General features: G+C 39.4%; 1 protein-coding gene across 1 annotated transcript in view; it reads right to left on the reverse strand.

The window, feature by feature from the left end:
* The window catches only part of LOC126161375 (histone acetyltransferase KAT6A), a 286,383-nt gene that overhangs the window by 33,987 nt on the left and 235,638 nt on the right, over positions 1-16,758 (reverse strand). Inside the window, exons 9-10 of the mRNA XM_049917149.1 lie at positions 14,718-14,849; positions 1,384-1,507 (exon numbers count right to left, since the gene is read on the reverse strand). Coding sequence (XP_049773106.1) covers positions 1,384-1,507; positions 14,718-14,849 — 256 coding nt within the window. The remainder of the gene's footprint in view (positions 1-1,383; positions 1,508-14,717; positions 14,850-16,758) is intronic.

Genomic DNA, 16,758 nt, shown 5'->3' on the forward strand with positions numbered 1-16,758 from the left:
ACAGACGTCTCATTCACTACCTTACCCCTGACAGGTGCTGCCTTCTGTTGTCAATTTCTAGAATTATTCCGAAAGACATGTTGGCAAATGTAACAGCTGCTGTCACAAATAGCTGAGCCAGTATGATTGCACTGACATATTTTCACGTGTGTAATCTTTAGATTCTGCAGGTTGCTGTAATTCTTCTGCAAATATGTCATGGAGGCTGAGTGAGCAAGAAATTTGGAAGCTCAAGAGGAAGAAATTGCTCAATTAATCACCCCGCACTTTTTTTTCTGGAAGGACAATATTACTTTTATTATTATTATTATTATTATTATTATTATTATTATTATTATTATTAAGACGAGCAAGATGGAGCACGGTTAGCACACTGGTATCACATTCCGGAGGATGATAGTTCAAACCCACTCCTGGCCACCCGGATTTAGGTTTTCTGTCATTTCCCTAAATCACTTCAGGCAAATGCAGGGATGGTTCCTTTGAAAGGGCACAGCTGACTACCTTCCCCATCTTTCCTTAACTCAATGGGACTGATGTTGGTCCCCTCCCCCAAATAAACCAACTAACCAACAAACCAATCAATCACTATCATTTTAAAATTTGAACTCCATCAAAGAGCTAAAGTAAATTTAAAAAACAAGTATTGAAGCCTACTCCTTAGTACGAATTATTCGTGAAGATACAGAAATTTTATTCACATGATACACATTTGATATGTGGCAGTTAACACTTTAAATAACTGACATAAATGACAGATTTCCTAGGCCCGATATTCTTATAAGTGGCCAGTCTCCAAAGTGTTAAGCTTCTACCAAAAATTATTTGTGATTTGTTGTAATTCAGTTTTTGTTGTAAAATTATACCTGTTGCATCATCACAGTATGAACTGTAATGCAGAAACAAAAAGAAGCGAAAGTATCAGCTACCCAAAGATAGAGGTGCCCCATGAGGAATAGTGATACATCAAAGCTAAACAAGTGATTCAGCGGTTCAAGTTCCAGTTCAACACATGATATGTGGAGACATAAAGGTTAGAGGAATCGATCTTTTTAAAACTATCATCTCCCAAAGTAACGATTGTGATTTAATTCTGAGCTCTAATAACAGATTTAGAACAATACCATTCCTATTTGAATTATATTAAGAATAATGAAATGTGTCATCAAAATACAAAGTCAGCTACTTTTTCTCAAATAGGTTTTATCATTCTTGGAATAAAATGTCTGCGTAAATTTTCATGCTTTGTACCCAAACCTCTCCACTGAATAGGTTTAACACTTTCAGACCAATTGGTACAGAATATAATACTACCAATGAACAACCTTTATGCCTTATTATAATGCAAAACAGTTGCCAAAGAAATGAAACACATTCACTTACTAAAATGGATGAGGAATCTTCCATAGCCTTGCCTTTGGTACTGTGGCATTGTCATTATGCACGATACATTGTACTTCTGCTGACAATGCTTTTCCTTTGAGAAGTAACCTACAAGGTGGCATCCCTGAAATCAATGTAACTTACATCAAAAACTTTAATTCTGTTACAAATTTACATACATTATACTAATGTGAACATGGGAACTGTGAGAGGAATATTGCGGGGGTTGGGGGGTGGAGATAAGAATGGTATCGTCAATAAATTAATATGGACCACCTGAAAATAATAGTCTTGGATTAGTACAAATTTATATAAATAGAAACCACACACTATGCGTACCCCTGTTTGGTGCATAAAGTGCAAAGAGATATTTTCATAACACACAGTAGTCAACCTTGAAAAGATGATGATTGATGATGATCAAATTGCAAATATGAAGGTAGGTCAAACAACCTCCCCCCCCCCCCCCCCCCCACACACACACACACACACACACACACACACACACACACACACACACACACACACTTGCCAAAGAAGCCTTGCATCTTATTTTCACATTTCAAAGACAGCCATACCTAAGATAATTCCTGCAGATTGTCAAGCTTCGGTTGAAGGATTCATGGATTATGCAAATGTAATTCAGTTACATTAATAGCACTGAAACATATATTTAACTGATCATATATTTATTTTTGCTTCCTTATTAAAATTAATTCAAATTATCATTTTCAATAAAGTAATTGCCTTCAGCATCAATATCACTAATTTTTGAATGATTGTGACAGGAGTCTGCAGTTTATAATCCGCTTGCCACATCCACATTTTTTACTGACTGCTGCCTGCTACAAACGTTCATTTCTGCATCACAGAAGGAGTTGCATTTATTTATTTATTTATTTTTAATTCGTCACGATCCTCGTCTTAGGTGGCAGTTCACTTCAATTTGCTGAAACATCATCATCTAAAGTCAAGATAAAGAATCCAGTTGTCACTGTTATTCTGCTGTGGTACTGAGAAATGTGGAACTTAACTACAAGTGTTGTCGGTGCTGGGCCTTGTGCACAAACTGACTTCTCAATTATATCCCATAAATCGACAGGATTCAAGTCGGGCAATTTGGGTGGCCAAATCATTCACTCTAATACTTCAGGATGTTCTTCAAAGCAATTGCATGAGGCTCGGTGACATGGTAAATTGTCAGCCAGAGAAATTCCATTGTGGTTTGTGAACACGAAGTTGTGCAAAAGGAATTATAAGAATAGTTCTCTAAACGTTTCGTAGACACTGTCAACGTTTTTTATGATCTGTTTTTGAGAATTTTTTGCCATTTCAGTTGAGCATGCTCCTTCGTATGTGAAGTTGGAACTGATCTCTCTGTAAAGTAATTCACATTTAAAAGACAAATTCTTTTATGTTAGAACTGTCCAGGAGTTCTACGTTGTTTTCTGTGCGAAGAGTTTCTGTTTCTTCATAAGGAGGTTGCAAATGTAATACACTGCATCAATCAACGCACATGCACAAAAGGATTTTTTGGATTATGAAAGTAGATATGTCACCATTTCGTGGCAATAAGGACAAAAATCTGCAATATTGTCAATAATTAAATAATACTGAAAACTGCACAATGTTACAATTTTCCCCCCTTTCCCCTTTTCTGCTTGGACATGTGGCAAGATTGTGGGGAAGTGTGCACTAGTGTGACGGAGCTTCGCATCCATACAGAATTCTTGGCCATTCCTGCAGCATGACGGACAAAAAAATTAGACCAGGTGTGGACATACAATCATTGCAAATGAAACATGTGAGAGCAAGCTATTATCTGGGGGGGGGGGGGGGGGGGGAGGGGGGGGGGGGGGAATTACAGAGACTGGGGGTGAAGACCATGGGGGATGTTGGCCTGAGCAGTGATGGTTCACAAATTTTATTATGTACTCAGTAATTGACGAAATAATTCTGACTAGATGGGGTCTTTTTGAATTCTAAGACATTGTTTAACAAGTGCATGACTACAGCATATTGTCTTCTCAAAAGTTATGGGAAATAATATGAAGAGAGGGAGGAGGGAAGGTGGGACCAGTAGTTATAGACATCTTCAGACAAACAAAAAGCAATTGCGTATTTTAATTTGCCACTTAACTATGACAAGAGGAACATATAAAAAACTACAAGGTGTACAACTTTGCTTCTGCCGTTAGCTGATAGGGGGCGACAATGTTAAGTAGCAGTCGAAAGAGACAGATCGCAGACATCAGGCAATTAGCTTTTACCTCGGTCAACATAACCTCATTCAAACATTAGTCGATTTGTGTCTGCATCATAAAGTTGTTCTTGATTGAAAATGACAGTTTACGAGCCTAGTTCTAGTCATTTGCAGGAGGTATTACTGTTTTGTTTCAACATGAAGAAAACAGTGGCCGAGTCTCATCGAATGTTCTCAAATACATATGGTAAGGATGCTATTAGTGAAAGAACGTGTCGTGAGTGGTTTCAATGCTTTAAGAACGGTGATTTTGGTCCCATGTGAGCTGGAACCAAGAGACATTGAATGGCATTTGTGAACAGCTGCTTCAGAGGCAAAAACAGAAGGGATTTCTGCATCGCATTGTGACCGGGGACAAAAAATGGATTCATTACAATAAACCTAAACACAAAAAATCATGGGGACATCCCAGCTGTGCTTCCACGTCTATGGCCAAACCGAATATTCACGGCTCCAAGATCATGCTCTGCATTTGGTGGGACCAGCTCGGCGTCGTGTACTATGAGGTGTTAAAACCAAGTGAAACAATCACAGGTGCTCGTTATCAAACACAATTAATGCATTTGAGCAGATCATTAAAAGACAAAATTGCCGCAATACAGCGAGAGGCATGATAAAGTGATTTTGCAGTACGGCAACGCTCGACCCCATGTTGCAAGAGGTCAAAACGTACTTGGAAATGTTGAAATGGGAAGTCCTATACCATCCGCCGTATTCTCCAGACATTTCTCCCTCTATCACCTGTTTAGATCAAAGGCGCATGGCCTGGCCGACCAACACTTCCGATCTCATGAAGAAGTCACAAATTGGATCGATTCGTGGATCAGTTCAAAAGATGAACAATTTTTTTGACACTGGATTCGTACGCTGACCGAAAGATGGGAGAAAGTAGTGGTCAGCAATGAAAATACTTTGAATGATACATTTGTAGCCAATTTGTTTCATTAAAACCTCAAATGTTGGAGAAAAAACAGCAGAAGCAAAGTTGTACACCTTGTACATGACAATAACTTTTTACTGTCATAATGGAAAAACTATCAACGTCTCATAAGGTCATTATAGTTCTGGAGCAAAGGGGTTATCTTCCATCATTTTACCTTTTTCGAAGAGGATGGGTAAAAAATTTAATAAACCTTAAAATTCAAAGCCTCTGCCAAAATTATTTTTACTTGATCACCAAGATTTAGAATTTCATGATTTATTTAGATATCAAAGCTTTGAATCTCCTTCTGAAGGTTAAGTTGATTTCATTTCACTGAAATGTTAGTTCAACTAATCATTTACCATTTAAACTTTTCCAGTCCACTTTGTTTTTCTTCCAAACTACTTCCATCAATATTCTCACTTTTATAATGCTCTCATTCTATTTAATGGAAATAATGTTATCTTCTATGGCTACTCTCCCCCCTCTCTTTCCAAAATAAGCAACGCAAATGTACTTATATTTGGATTTCTTTGACAATTTTCATTAATATATTGCAGTACTGTGTAAGTTCTACAAGAGCATTATTCATTCTGGCTGTTCCGTAGTAGCAAGATTTCGTTATGGAGGACCAATAATATCTTTAATGATTTAAGAATTTCTTGCTATCAATTTTATTTTTTTATTGTTTTCACATCTGGATGCAAACTTAATTTATTATATGTCGAAATTAGTGCTGGCACTTAGCTTATTGTAGACACCAACCCTAGTAATATTATTTTCAGCACTCATGTCAGTTGCATTGTCATCAATTAGCCAGTCTCTTTTCTCCCAGCAATCTGCACTTTTACACACAACAAATGTATCAGACATGTGTAACTGTGTGCTACAGCCTGACAGTCCATTGGGAGGTCTTGAGTTTGTTTAACTAACACTTGTGTGAAAATATTATCTGTTATTGTTGTCATCTGTTACTTAGAGTCAGAAGACTAGTTTGATGCAGCTCTCCGTGTCAGTCTATCCCACCCATGTCTCATCACTTCTGCATTACTACTGCAACCATCATCTATTTGAACCTTATTTAGTCAAGTCTTCCTCTTCCTTGACAATTCCCCATCCTCCTGCAAACGCTTACCTCAGTTCAAACTAACTATTTCTTGATGTCTCAGGGTGTGTCCTATCAACTGATCCCTTTCTTTGGTCAATTTATGTCATGGACTACTTTCCTCCCCATTTCTATTCAGTACATCCTGATTAGTCATCTGATCTACCCATCAAATCTTCTCTCTCTCTCTCTCTCTCTCTCTCTCTCTCTCTCTCTCTCTCTCTCTCCCCCCCCCCCCCCCCCCCGTTTTTTTCCTGTAGGGGCACGGGAGTGAGGGGTGGGGTGGCAAACCTGCTACTGCCTTTATGTTTACATATATACATATTACACTTTCACATAATACAACAAACACTTTCAAAAAGGACTTCCTAACATCTGAATTTGTATCTTATAACAATCTTTCTTTCTTTTTTTCCCCAGGAAAACCTTTCTTCCTTATTGTGAATTTGCATTTGCACCCTCTTTGCCTCAGCTATTGTCAGTCATTTTGTTTCCCAAATAACAAAACTTCTCTAATACTTTTGTGTGCTAACGTTTCCTTCAGCATCACTTGATTCAGTTCCACTACACTCCATTATTACAATGTCATTGGCAAACCTCAATGTTTTTATTTCCTTTACTGAATTTTAATTCAACTTCCAAATTTCTTCTTAGTTTCCTTTAATGCTTGTTCGATGTACAGTTTGAGTAATACTGGGAAGAGGCTACAACGCTTCTCAACTATCCTTCCTTTTCAAGTCCTCTGATTCTTAACTGCAGTACACTTTCTGTAGATTTATAAACCGTCTCTCACTCCTTGTAATGTATACCCACACACCTTCGTGCTTGGCAGAGGTTTCATAGAACTGTATTCAGAAAATTTCTACTGCTCCACTCTTAAATAGCATGTGGGAAGAAAAAACACCTAAATCTATCGATGCAAACTCTGATTTCTCTTACTTCACCTTTTGTAGGTCGGAGGCAACAAACTATTTTTGCATTTGTAGAAAGTTGATGATTTCCTAATTTACAAGTGCCATAATAGTGGTTTTCCATTCCTCTACATATCTTCTTATGTAAACTGTTGGTCCAGACTTCCTTCAGACGTTTAACTTTCTTCAGAATCCAAGCTTATCTGCACCCCAGTCAGATTCCACAAGCCAGTCCATCTTTAATTGCAGATTGTATCTTGCAACCATGACAAAGTAAACTGATGGTTTTGTAACATATTTGTGAACACCAACCTTCTTTGGTATTAAGGTCATTACATTCTCCTGTATCGTCTGCGGGTATTTTACTTACCCCTTTTACCCAAAATATCACGTGGAACAGTTTTATCATGGTTAAGCCTCCTAAAGATCTTAATAATTCTGAATACTCTAGGTGCCTTATTTCAAGTAATGTCTTCCAGCACTCAGTCAAATTCTGTTTGCTTTATCACACCCCCACTTCACATTTATTTACTTGTGTCCAGACACTGCTATGTCATGCAGAGTTGACTACTTGAGGTCATGAAATGCAGACCTGCCAGTTTAAAACAAGGTAGTGAATATTTTACTGTCAGCTGGGAAACACTAACAACATAGTGTGTTGGTCAGAAGAACTCGGTGACTTTGAATATGGATTAGTCACCGGACATCAACTGAGCACCGAATACATCACTGACCTTTCAATCCTTCTACAGCAGTCCAGGTTGGCTGTTGGCAATGTGAATGTGAAGTGAAAACATGAAGGATAAACCACAGCTAAACTAAGACCAAATAGACCACCTCATGTACTGATTTACAACAACCGCTGAGCATGGCGCGGAGAAAAAAAATGTACGAACTCAGTGGAAGGAATCACAAGAGTTCCAAAGTGCTATTTGCAATCCAGCTACCCACAATGACTGCACATATGAAGTTAAAAAAAGAATGGTCGCGCAGCTTCTCATAAGCCGCACATTCTGTATTCAATGCAAAGTGACACTTTAGGCACTGTAAAGACCAATGCCACTGTACAGTGGATGACAGGAAATGAGTGATTTGGAGTGACGAATCACACGATACCCTGTGCCAATGCAACGGAATGGTTTGGGTTTGGCGAATGCCTGGAGAACATTACCTGCAGTCATGTTAGTGCCAACAGTGAAGTATAGAGACAGTGGTGGTACAATATAGGGGTGTCTTTTGGGTTTAGGGTGTAGCCCCACATTACACTTAAGAAAACATTAAATGTGGAAGGATATGAACACATTTTACAGCATTGTGTACTGAGTACAGTAGAGACACAGTTGGATGACGACGGCTGTATCAGAATGAGAATGTACTCTGTCATAAAGCAGCATCTGTGAGGCAATGGTTTGTGAACAATAACACAACATTAACATTCCTTAAACAGACTGGCCTGGCTGTAGCCTCAATCTGAACCAGTGGATCTCCTCTTGGATGAGTCAGAATGTTAACTTCAACCAAGACCACAGCACTGCTTTCTCCGGTTTCAGCTCTCTAGGAAAAATAGGCTGCTTTTCTCCACAGACATTCACTGAAAGTGTCCCCAGCAGAGTGCACGTTGTCATAAATGCAAAGAGTGGGTGCACGTCATATTAATATCAACTAATAGGAGTCCAAATATTTTTATCAGATGGTTTATCGTGTTCCATTTAATCAATTTCTATTGGTGCACTTTTATATTTTCTGTTTCCATCAATTAAATTTAATACCTCGTATGTTATCACCACCACCACCACCACCACCACCACCACCACCACTTGTCAGTCATCTTACTCGTCTTGTGCTAGTTCTAATTTATCCAATTCCCATATCCCTCCTTTTCTAGCTTTCTGAAATTCTTCAGATTTATTTTGCTTTTCAGATGTGTTAAATTATGGCTGGAGGCCACACATGGTCCTGGAAATGTTTTGCAGTTTAAAATGTGGTTTCCAAACCCCTTAATGCCCATTTACATTATATCTGAAACCTTCCAGTGTCTCTATGTCTCTTCCAAGTGAACAACATTCTTTCACCATTCTTAAACCGAGACATGTTGAAGTCTGATGACAGTCTTATACAACGAGAACCAATTAATATTTTAGAACAACTACAATTATGTGCTCTTCATTGTCCACCACAGCTGGTTAGGAGTCTGCGAGGTCTTGTATGAAGGATGAAACAAAAACTCCAGGCTGGAGTTGGGAAAGAAGTATGAAGTACATATTATTTTGTCCACTAAGAGGACTTTGTGCAGAAAGTCTGCAATATAGCAGTATCATGAAGTCAGAGAAGAGTATGAATTTTGTAAAATTCCACAATGCCAATGCTTCTCTCACTAATGTAACAAGACAATTATAATAACTTAGAGATATGTCTACTGGCTATTAATAGCGGTAACAAAATTAGTGTAGCCGTGGAAAAGTCCTCTATTTGAAATGTGACTTTGTACAGCAACTGTAACTCCCCCCTCAACAAGTATCTAACTGGTTCAGTTATCTCCAGACAAGTATTTCACAGTTCACAAATAAATTTGCAATAATGTCAAGAGTACTAGACGATATATTATGGGAGCAGCTGGTCGCTGTCTTCTACCACACAATATTTCACCTGGACACCTATCAAACATCGTCACTTGAGGATTGACATTGGCTATCCACATTGCACAAATAATCAGCTCATAATAGCATTTTGCGGATCCACTATGATGGTATCTGAACAATCAACAGCACTGCCAACAGGCAGTAACCACAATGGTGGAAATGCTTAATGACTAAGACGATGTGGGCTGCTGCTTCCCATGACTCTCATTGTACTTTGTTGTCTTCACCCAGGGCAAACAGTGAAAATAATAGGATCCCACATGTTAACCAACTGATAGGCACTGCCTGGTTAATGAGCCTTTTTGCTATACATATTTCCACAGACTTAAGCAATTGTGACAGTATGTTTGGTGAGGAATCTTTTTTAATAAAACAGCAGCTATTGATTCACTAATGAGTTAAATCCCTTTATATCCACAATTTGCTTTCAGCAAAGACAAAATAGTGCACCAAGCATCATGACGAACAGTGACCCATTGTATATCACAGTTTTGCATTTGCACTACAGATAATGCTAACTGCTATGATCATGATATGTACACAGTTTTCTTCCAACTCTGTGAAGATAGAACGCAGTTTATGACTGGCGGTAATGCACAGAGGTGGTGTAACAAGTAAGAGGTTCCCGAGGTAACTGACGGCGGAGTTCACGAAGTGAATGGCTAACCCAAAAACAAATACAGCAAAGTTGTTTTAATTGTATACTAACAGTTTTGGTAGTAATTCGAATTTAAACTGTAATACAGGCAAGGTGAAATTCTACTGATCAATGGAACATACTTAATGCTTCAGTCAACTAGCAAGACTTGAGTGGAAGGTGTCGAGCCATGGTACACATTGGCAGTCTTGTGTCAGTAGATGGCTCCACGTGATATGGTTGTGCTGACACCTCATGCTGGAGCAAGCTGCAGCTAAAGTATGCAGCACGAGCACAGCTGAAGTATGCTGCCCGAGCACCTCTAACCTGTTCTCCATATCAATACTCGAGCTGGGAGGAGAATCCAAATGACTTTTGGATACTCAACACCTCTCCTTTAATCGGTACGTAGAGCCAGGAATGACCCAGCCTGTGCCAACTTTGTCAAGGAAGGGGAGGTGCCAGAAAACCCACCAAAGGTTCCTACAAAAGATCATTGATGTGATCGGCCAAGTTTTATATCTGTGTGGGCAGAGGGACTGCCGACCAATCAGTGGGGCACAGCTTGGTCCTGCCTGCTGGACAGCAGATGCTAGAAATGTAGGAGATGATAAAAACCATTAGGCCTTAGCATCTGTCAAGTGTGTGATGAGGGTTCCTTGGTATTGGTGGGACCAAAATGTAGTCTAGGCGTTGGAACTGCTTCCACGTAATTCAGCTTCCATCATTGGCCATTGTCAACAATGAACCCAAGGGCAGAGGCTGCAGCAGTAACAGGCATGTTTTCACAGATCTTACACAGTTGTCGGCAGAAGGGAAGGGAGAGAGACAGCTCTTTTTGTGGCCAGATCTGATTGTAATGTCTTATTAGGTGCTCCTGGCTGGCCACAATCTTCTGCTGCTGATACCTTGGATCCACCTCTGATTCCAGTCAAAAGTATGGTCCTAAAGTTGAGAGCTGCACGGTAATAGGTGGTAATGTGGCAGTATGCATGCACACGCCAAGTTGGGCACAGCAGGTCAAGGGAGTGGGGTCTGTGTGTCTATGAAGTTTGAGCTATGGCCAACTACAGGGGGGTGGACTGGTAGGTGGCGAGGACACTCAGAGTCAGCCATCATTATTATTTCCGGAATCTGCTCAGCTTCTGAACTGGATGCAAGGTGGGAAGGTGCTGGGATCAGGTGCTCAATGCCACTGCACTGACAAAAATCCTGAAAAACAGATGATGCAAAATAGGAGGCTGTTGTCGGAGACCAGGGTGGAATGGGCCGCCTCTATTGCAAGTATGATGAATAGGGTAGCTGTGGTGGTGGTAGCCATCCTTGCCACATTGGTAAAGTTAAAGAGGGCATCAACAATGAGCAACCACAATGCTACTAGGAATAACAAACATGCACTCTCTGCCAGAGGTGGTCCGGGCCAAAGGTTGAAATACTACAGTGGAGCTAATCGAGTCCAGAATCATCTGCTGCCAACAATATGACACCATCAGTGACATTATGCTTGTGTCGTAATGAAAAATAGGTGCCCTTAGGTACATGGTCTAGCCAACCCCACTGCACAGCAGACAACACCTTGCACAGTAGCAAGTCATGTCCTGTTTCTGGCGCCACTTCATGCTCTGTAATCTGGAATTCATTGAGGGTGTGTATCCGATTGGTTTCTGAGGCAGAACAAAGCCCTTTGTGCCTGTCAAACTCTGCAAACAGGAAAGTGCATCTGTATTAGAGAACTGCTGATAATGGATCTTGTCGGTCTACTTACTCAGGCACAACACCCACCATTGTAGTCACTGAACCATTTTGTCAAAAATATATGGATAGGTACAGAATAGAAAAATGTGATGCTTGTGGCTGGTGATCAGGTGAAACTTAGTGCCACAATGATATTTGTGAGACTTCCTGATGCCATATATTATGGCCAGTGCCTCTTTGTCAGTTTGCTAATAATTCGTTTATGCCCCATTGAATATTTTAAATACACATAAAATAGGTTGTACTGAGCTATCAACATATTTGTGGAACAACACAGCACCACTGCCACAAACTGATATGTCAGCGGAAAATGTTAACCGTTTGCCGAGATGGAACACTGCTAAACAATGGGTCGATTTATAGCACTTTTTAAGTTGCACTAAAGATTCCCAGCACACCTCTGACCACATGAATTTGACACCTTTTTTCTGACAATTATCAAGCAGACAGAAAATCTGGGTCGCATTGGGAATTACTTTCTCATAATACTGACGTTGCCTTGCCCAGGAAAGACTGAAGTTCTCCAAGGTTCTTAGGAGCTGGTAAGTTAGCAATTGCATCCACATGATCCTGTGCATATGTGTGGCCTCCTTTACATAACACATGTTCCATATACATGTATACTGGAGGTAGAGGAGGGGGAAAGGAAAGGAAAGGAAAGGAAAGGAAAGGAAAGGAAAGGAAAGGAAATGGATTACTGATGTCAGCTGCATTGGACATTACACAGATTCTGCTGCGACAAGTGATGATTCAAATCTAGGATCTCCTGCTTAGTAGGCAGGTGCATGAACCACTGCGCCATCCAGGATACAGTGCTATCGCAACTGTGTAGAGTATCTTAGCACGCCTCACAGCCAACCCACATTCTCAACAAGTGGCACCTATCCGCAGTCCCTGTCCATTTCCTCCATACCCACTACTCTCAGATTGCCGCAGGAAGTCTGACGTGTTTGTGCATCCCCACTGAAGAGGGTGAATCCATTACTTGTCCATGTAATGGACAATGCAGCTGACATCAGTAATCCCTTATCCCTTCCCGCCTGCAATATACACAGCTGCGGATTCCACATGGTGTCTGTTCTTGCAGACATGTCTGTAAGATCAGACACTACGCATTCATATAGTTGATTCACCCAGACAGGCATTGGGTACACCTTCAGTGCAGATGCACAACCTAATTCTGAACCGTCTTTGCATTTCAAGGTGTGTGTTAACATGTAGTTGCAAATTTCATTAGCACAATTGTGTTAATAGCAATATTGTTTTTTAGTCAAGCAATGGAAAATGGAGGATGGAATGTAACAATATGATGAAAAGGAAAGTAGCTACTCACCATATAGTGAAGATGCTGTGTCGCAGATAGGGGAAAAAAAAAAACAACAACAACAATAACCTGGCACAAATTAGCTGTGGGCCAATATGGCCTTCGTCTCACACACACACACACACACACACACACACACACACACACACACACAACTGTAGTCTCTGGCAACTGAAGCCACTGTTATCGGGGACAAAATGTGTTCGTGTCTATCTATAAAATATAATTTTGCATTTGAGAGAAATCCAGAGTCGACAACACTACTTACGAGGAAAAACAAGTGTCTATATGCACTCATATTTTTCTTATCTTGTATGCTGGTGGCAGCAGAATCATTCTGCAGTCAGCTGCAAATGTCTATTCTCTAAATTTTGTGAATAGTGTTTCCTGGAAAGAACTTAAGTCTTCCCTCTAGGATCCCCATTTCAATTCACATAGCACCTCCTTGACAGTCTTATGTTGATCAAACCTACTGGTAACAAAAATCTAGCAACACTCCTGATGCCACAGTCACCATCCAGGATGACATACTTGGTTCTATCACTTACGAGGTCTCTCAGCTGTTCAGATGCCTGCGTACCTATTCTGTATGCTCTGACCTTCATTAACAGCCTACAGTGGCACACAGGCAAGAAAAGGGCAAACCGAGTTTTGCAACAGCTACACTTTCTAAATCTGTGGTGATTTGTGGACAGAAGCTTTACTGTCAGAATAGCATTTATTATATTCAGCTTTAGTATGTTCCAGAATTCTGCAGAATACTGATGTTAAGGATATGGGTCTATAAATTTGTGAGTCACCTGTGTCTTTTTCCAATCCCTTGAGACTTTGTGCTGGGTGAGAGATTCACAACAAATGCAAGCTGGTATTGGGCTAATGCCTCTCTATACAACTGGGATTTCATCTGGACCTTAGCGACACATTTTATTTCAACTCTTTCAGTTGCTTCTCAATGCTGGGGGTGCCTCTTTATATATCCTCCTTAAGGGAGCCTGTGTGAAAGTCAAAAGTGGTACGCGTGTATAATCCTCCTGTACGTACAATTTTTTTAAAGATGGAATTTAAGACTGCAGCTTTCAATTTAGAGTCTTCTATTGCCACACCAGGCTAGTTGATAAGTAAATGGATAGAAGCCTTTCACCTACGCAGTGGATTTACGTACGACGTAATTTTCTCAGGTTCTTGGCATGATCCTTCATGAAAGTATGACAGTGGAAGCAGTATTATCTTTCTTGCATCAGTGTTTTTTTTTATAAACACGTGAATTTCTACTAACTTTGGCCTGTTGACATTTCCCCTTTCTCTTGCAACATGTGAGTGCAACAGTCTCTGCTTCTTCACATTTTGTGAATTTTGTTATTAAACCACAGTGAATCTTTCTGTCCTTAATTAAATTACTTGGCACATACTTCTCCACAGCATGATTTGCAATCAGTTTAAACTTTGCTAATAATTCCTCTGTATCCACCATATTACAACTAAATTATGTCCATTCACTATCTAAGAGGGACGCTAACAGCTGCTTACAAGCTGCTTCTGGCATACACAGCCTTCCTTCAAAATATGTTATCTGGTAGCCTATATATAACTTTTATTTTAACTGGTAGCCTATGCATTTCCCATGATTGGTGCCTCCCAAACTGTCTTTGTGATTGATAAAAGAATCTCCCTCTCTCTCATTCTCATTCACACACTTACTCCTTCTGTGTGTGCAAGTGCATGTGCTTTATTTCTGTGACTTTTTAAATTACTTTTTATAACTAAAATGGTGTTCCTACCTTTTTGTCGTTTTTGGTTAACACATAAAACAGAAATGGCTCCACATCATAGTAAAGAGTTTTGTGATCCAGGAACAACTTTGCCAAGAGACAGAGGTTTTGACAGTAGATTTTGTTCACATTTCCATCCACCTGTGGAAGAAAAGGAAATTTATTGACACTTCAGATTTCATCACAAAATCTACAACATTAACAATAAACTAAAACATTTTTACCTATACATGAAATAATGAAAAAAGTTACTAAGCCCAGAATATAACAGGACACTGAAACAATAAGGAGAACGATAAATTAATTCCAAAGAGGAAAACATGGCTTTATTGTAAATGTGTGTGCCATTGTTCTACTCTCATCTCCCAATACTGTGGAAACACTCATGGTTTCAACCATTTGCTAGATTTAGCAAAGCAACTTCTATTAAGCAATACTGTCTATGAAATATAATCTGTTACAAGGCTATGAAATGTAACCTGTAACAAATTCATCAGTTCCAATATAAAACAGATTTCTACCATGTAATACCATTATATATACTTTATGCACTTAACAATCACGCATTTTTTACATTTTTGTCACTACTTCCAGCACAGACTTAAATTTCTGAAATGAAGAGACAGACTTATTAAGGGGTTCAGTTGCATACTGCAGTGACAATAAAGACAGTAGAACTGGTTTTTTTGTTTATGTTCCACTACACTTATAAATAACACACCAATGAAAGTAAAGATACTTACACATTTATTACGTAACTGTTCGACTCAATGTGGCAGAAAAGAGGGGAATAGTCATTGCCATACTGATTTAAGAAGAGAGAACTGTAGAAATGGTGTTATTCCACTGCCCAATATAGTATGTAAAATATATTCAGAAATTATAGCCAGATATTACCTTTCTAGTGGAGTACATAGGTTTTCTCTAGGGTATCAGAAAATATCACGAGTATCACAGAAATATTTATAGGATGTATGACAGAATATAACCATGCTACAGAACTGTCTAAAGTAATAAAAGCATGTACAGACATTCAGAAATCGCCACTACTGGAAAACAATATTTTTACAAAGGAAGTAGATGAATAAGAAGGTGAATAAGAAGTTGAAAAAGAAGATTGTACTATTTCCCCTACACTTTTTAATTTACACGTAAGTGACATCTTATGGCAATGTTTTGAAAGATTAGGAAGCACATGTACCATATTTACCAGAGTAGGAGGCAACCCTGAATATAAGGTGACCCCGCCGTCTTTTTTATGCGTCTCCTTGAGAAAAATTTATTTCAAACATATTCCAACTCCTCAAAAATACAAACTGTTTTACTGACATCAAGTATGCGCCTAAAATGTTTATAACTACTTTAAACTTAGGCCATTTTGATAACAAAAGAAGAAATAAAATAAAAGAAAATAAATAGTTTTATCTTCACTACCTTTTCGATTACTGATCCTGTTGTCTGTAGTTTCACTATTTCTAATCATCACTTTCATCCTAATAGCACAGTTGTGAAATTTATATCTTCGTTGTCACAAATATTTCACCATTTCTTTCCAAATACGTTGCAATAGCTGAGGTTGTGATTATGGTGGAACCTGAGAATGCAGCTATTTTTTGCCAAATGCATACCGGACTTCATTACTGGCTGTGCAGAACTAGTAGCTGACACACCGCCTTTCATTTTCGTGATACCTCCACATTGTTGGAGGATGGATACAAGTACCCCACTGGCTCCTACCTATACTTTCACTGTCTCCTGTCAAAATGTATAAGATTTTGGTGTATTGTCCAATTTTAAAGTCGACTCCAACATATTCAGGTAAACTGCAGTCTAAATGTCATAGATTATCATAAAAAACCAAAGGAGATGGAATAGGTTCCCATGGCTGTCATCACCCTGTAATTTGCTGCCAGCTCATTATTTCCCTCCTGGCACTCATCCTAGTTCTCAGTGAAGCCTGTATCACTCCCCCCACCCCTTCCAACACTTCTGTAATGCAGTGGTTGAGCAACTGTGAAACACAGACTGCAATGTCTTCTAGGCTGCAGAT

The sequence above is a fragment of the Schistocerca cancellata genome, chromosome 2, assembly GCF_023864275.1.
Source record: "Schistocerca cancellata isolate TAMUIC-IGC-003103 chromosome 2, iqSchCanc2.1, whole genome shotgun sequence".
In the NCBI taxonomy this organism is placed as follows: Eukaryota; Metazoa; Arthropoda; class Insecta; order Orthoptera; family Acrididae; genus Schistocerca; species Schistocerca cancellata.